The sequence below is a fragment of the Corvus brachyrhynchos genome, unplaced genomic scaffold, assembly GCF_000691975.1.
Source record: "Corvus brachyrhynchos isolate BGI_N302 unplaced genomic scaffold, ASM69197v1 scaffold661, whole genome shotgun sequence".
Taxonomy (NCBI): Eukaryota; Metazoa; Chordata; class Aves; order Passeriformes; family Corvidae; genus Corvus; species Corvus brachyrhynchos.
Window position 1 is genome coordinate 975916 of NW_008236246.1, and position 4986 is coordinate 980901.

General features: G+C 39.4%; 1 protein-coding gene across 11 annotated transcripts in view; it reads right to left on the reverse strand.

The window, feature by feature from the left end:
* PHF20 (PHD finger protein 20) overlaps positions 1–4986 on the reverse strand; it is a 69263-nt gene that overhangs the window by 24425 nt on the left and 39852 nt on the right. For 10 of the 11 annotated variants that reach the window (XM_017746974.1, XM_008643482.2, XM_017746970.1 and 7 more), the window contains one exon: positions 1904–2083. The exons of the other annotated variant lie outside the window; for it this stretch is intronic. In XM_017746974.1, coding sequence (XP_017602463.1) covers positions 1904–2083 — 180 coding nt within the window. The remainder of the gene's footprint in view (positions 1–1903; positions 2084–4986) is intronic. 11 annotated transcript variants of the gene reach the window in all.

Here is a 4986-nt window from a genome sequence, read left to right on the forward strand (position 1 = left end):
GCAGGAATGGCAGCACAAAAGCCATCTTCTTCCACCCCCTCCATGGGTGTTTGAGGGGGGGGTTAAAAAAACAAAAAAAACCCAAAACCAACAAAAAACAGGAAGAAAAAAAAGGTTCATATTTAATTGCCAACATAGTGCTTCCAACTTCCTTCTTACTTTCCTCTGTCCTCATCTGTTCTTCCAATGGTCAGGATCCTCTGGGTACCATTCCCTTCTCTCTGTTCACAGGGATGCAAGGAAGTTCTGCCATTTTATTCTTCCAGAAGGGCAAAGAGAAAATAACTGAGCTCAACAGAGGTAGGAAAATTTTGCTTCTTTTCATTTGAAAACTGAAATTCACATGATAAGATTGCTGGATTTGTTTGAAGATATCCAAGGGCACAGGATAAGCTTCCTCAATCACTATCAACATATCCCAGATAAATATGAAAGAAAATGTCACTTTGTGCCATTGAGCTTCCCCATGTGTCTTAAAATCTGAAAAAAATCTAAGTTTTTGCAAATTTCTATGTGCAGCTATCTTCTGAAATGCACAACAGAGTTAATGCTCGTTTCCCTGAAAAAAAAAAATCTTCAAAGAACAAGTATTCAAGTATTATACCAGAGCCTTCCAAAAAACCAGGTACTGAAAAATCTTGCTGCCTAAGGCTGTTTCTTGTAAGTGCTCTGAAGTGTAATGTATTCTCACTGATGCAAGACCAGACAGAGAGACTTGTCTAGGTTAGCAGCATCCTCACAGATTCACATGATCAAACAAAACGATAAACTGAAAAACAATCCTAAAAATTAAGCACAAAACTACATTTTTAAATGGTTTGGATTTTTTGGGGAAAAAAATGAAGGATTTCAACTTCCTTGAATGGCAGAGACTCATGAAGACTGGAATGAGTATTCATCATCCTCTATCACACCACCACTGTGAAAGTTCACTCTAATCTCTAAATGCCACACTCGAACGTAGGACACATCCCACTGAGTGAGAACAGTGAGCAGACACTGATGGATCTCATTCAGACCTTCCTACAAGGGAGGGCAGTAAGGGATGCCCAAGAACAAACAAGATGCTTAATACTACCTGACTGCTATGATCAACAGAACAACAAAGAGACAGGCAGCTAAGGAGATGATCTCTAGGATACAAAGCATCTGTCATAGATACAGTAGTCTAACCTCAGATTTTGTGTTTTCCTCATCACTGTGACTCAAATTCTTACCAACATCTGAAGGAAAGAAGTGATGTAGTAATCTAGAAGTATGCTGGAAATTTATATATCATTTATATACATACAAAATATTAAAATATATGTATTGTTTCTGTGAGCGTGTGCCATATACATCCATCCCCCCATCCCATTTGGCTGTTACACAACTATACTATAGTAGATTTCAGTATAAACAGGGTTTACACTATACCACTGAATAGTCAAAGTTGTCAAGTTCTTCAGAGATGTCTAGTAGCAATTGCTGACTACCAGAAGTGGTCAAATGCTATTGAAAAAAAACCCCTACAAAATAAAACACCCTAGGTCATACTGCCCAGTGCCCACCCCCTCTTTTAAGTTTAGGTATCTGAGTAAGTACAAGATTACTTAAAATATTTAACGATTTGGACAACCAGGAGTTTAACAGAACCTACAATCTTTTCATGACCTTTAATACATTAGTACTTTTTACATCTTAAAAATATCAACTGACTGGGAAGAATAAACCCCAATGCAGATAGCATGAAAACTTACAAATTGACAGTGAAAAACCACTGCTTACATTTTATGCCATACATTTATACAAAATTACTCTCTCTCAATGATGGTATACAGAATATTATCAGTTCCTTACAATGTTCAAAACTTTCCCAAGACTTTTCCACGTTTAACTTTCCATGTTAAACCAAAAGCCGTACCATGTTGAACTCTTTCTCTTTCCCGAGGCCTCCGCAGTGCTCTTGCTATGTGGTTCCTGGTTTGGTCTCTAATAGAATGTCGGTGACTATTTAATGCACTTACAGGAGTTGAAGTTCTTCTCTTTTCTACTTTTTCATCTCTATATGGGGTACTCCTGAGGGCTATGTGTAGAGGAGCATCTACAAAGAGAACAAAGTCCAAGCTTTAAATAGTTTCCAAAGTCACTCTACTTCAGCAGCAGCAGCTCTAGCAGTCCACGTGGAATGTTTCTGATCAGACATTGCTCAGCTCAGTCCTAGCCCTGACTAAAAGGCTAAAACCTCCAATGCTTTTGTTGGATTTGTTGAGGGACTTTTCCTTCAAAAAGAAACAGTGGATGCCTATGCATTCCCCAAGCTCTATTCTTCCAGAAATACTGTGACTTCGAGAAAAGATGAAAAGAGAAACAGTTTGGTTCGGCAGAGATATGGTTTGGGTAATTTTTATTAGCTTCTCCAAGAGAAAAAGTGCTTTGTCGGTTTCATTAGAGGAACCACAGCCAGTTCTCAAAAGTGTGCTTTGTAAGGACACACATAGAAGTGGCATAAAGCAGCTCTGCACATACAAGGAAGAGCAGTTTTCAAGTACATACCACTGAAACAACTGTGTTTCAACCAAGAGTGAGATGCAAGAATTCATGATCACTAGCTAAAATTCATAAAAATCGTAAGATGCAGACATGGCTTCACCCGAGATTCCATTTTTTATTTAAGTCAAACAGTTTCATCCTCCTACCTGCAAGTAGCAACTCCTACTGAAAGACTCCTGGACACGGAAAAAGAGCAGTGAAGGCAGTAAAAGCTAAAGCTGCATGGCAGGTAGGACAGCAGACTAAACAAGAGCAGTACATTGCCATTTTGGAGTAGTACATCAAATATCTTGATCAATGAGACCCAGTAGCCAAGGTGACTGGCTGCTGACTTTCATCAAAAATGTCCAGTTCTATCAGTATATGCATCTCCAAAGTTCAGTGGATAAGATGGGCAACTTCCTTCTAGCCTAAAGATTAATGTGCCACTTAGACACCTCTAATAAAATTGTGAGCAGAACCTGAGAGTTACTGAACCGTGCCCTGATCAACATTTCAAGCTGAAGAAATAACAAGGCACATTAAGACGTATCATTGTAGATCTTTCAGAACCAAGTGCATCTCTTCAGGCAAAAGAAGCTCCAAGATGCAGAAATCTGATGACATTTTCCCTGGTCCTCTCTCTCTGAAGTTAGAACTTAAAGGAAAAACAAACAAACAAACAAACAAACAAGAAAAGCCATTTGCAACTATTTCCACAACCAAACTTAGGTTCTAGTCACCTGCCCTAGTGCTCTACAGCAGCCACAAATGGCAGAAATTAAAACCAAAACCCAATTACCACACACAACTCTCTGAAACATGCCCTTTGTCCAGACAGGCAACTCGCTGCTGCCTTTCACTGAGTGCATACTTCCCTCAAGAAAGTAGAAGGTTTTGTCCATAAAGAATTACTAAACCAGAAGATACTCCTTGATAAAACACCATGGTATCTGTATGACCTTCCATTTGCAACATGACTAACTTCTCTTGCAGGAATAAGTACAAAGAAGTTTTGTGGTAATTTTTTTTTTTTTTTTGTTTGGTTGGGTTCTTTGGTACCGTCTTTATTTGCTTGTTTAAGTCAGGTCTATTTTGACTTCTTGCTCCTCTGAGTCCTTCCATGACTGTGGGTCAAGATATCATCAGTTCAGACGACAAAAACAAAAGAAAACTTTTTCCCACAGTACACAGTAACTTAGAAAGAATGCTCAGGTACTACATAATCTCTTTGGGAACACCAGTGCCCTAACAAACTTTATGAAATGCAAATGGTATATTTCAGTACACGGTGAAAAGTCACATAAACAATCTCTTCTGCAGCTTTCGTGACTGTCTACTACTCTGCAGTAACTTTTCAAAATATTCACACAACACCATGTCAGAGAAACTCAAAACTACAAAAATCCACACAAACCTGACAGCCTTCATTTAGGCCTCCTAACTTTCCCCTCTGCCAACAGTTCAACTCAATCTCATGAATTAACATTTAAGAACACCATAGCCACCTTGATCCCACCAGTCTTTGCAACAGCACAAGGCCTCTTAGATTCCTGTGGGCTGACACAGGTGAACACAGACTCTTGGTGGAAAAAAAAATTGTATTTCGTGTCCACTGGGTTTTTTTAGCTTTGTGAGACTTAATTTTAAGGAGATTTTTGCCAAGAATACGTCCTGTCTTTTACAACACACAAGTTAATATACTTCTGTAAGATTTCTCAGTTAACTGTAACATTGTCCTGGGAGAGGTCAAGGCACTCTATCATACATTGGATACATTTTTTTTTTCAGTAACTGATACAAACACACTGAAGTTTTGAAACACCTTTGTTCCACTGACAGAAAAGTTTAGAGGGTGTACAAGATCTTTGAGCACTCTGAAATATATTTTAGGAGTTGTGATTGAATTTGAGAAGATGAGATGAAAAACCTACAAATTTATCCTAAGCTTTTGGGACAGCAAACATTAAAACTGATGCCATGGAGACACAAACTTACAAGCCTTCCACACTAAAGTGTCCTTTTTCCTCTTTATTTGCAAGTATAACTGAGGTCAATTTATAAAATCGTTCCCTAAAGAACAATTATTCATAACAACCACAACTAAGACCTTATATTTAGGCATGTGGCTTTAAAACTTGGACATTTCTCATGTTCAGATTTTCTGCGTTAGTACCAGTCGCAGTGTGTGCCACCTGCTTCCATCCTCTGGTCTCTCCAGGCCAATCTTAACCCTTCAGAAGGTTTCCTACTCCTCTGCCTCCACCCAGTCACAGGATTACTGGGGTTGTGAGGCTGCAGCGACAGCAGGACCAGGCTCATGGAGGCCCCTATGAGGAATGCACAGAGTGTTTCCTAAAGCTGCTTGTGCAGGCCCCATAAAGACCTGTGTCCCACCTCAGGGAAACCACAAAAGGCACAAAAAGCCTCCGGACATCCTGGGCAGCGACACTCTCATTGTTCTTGAGCAGGAAT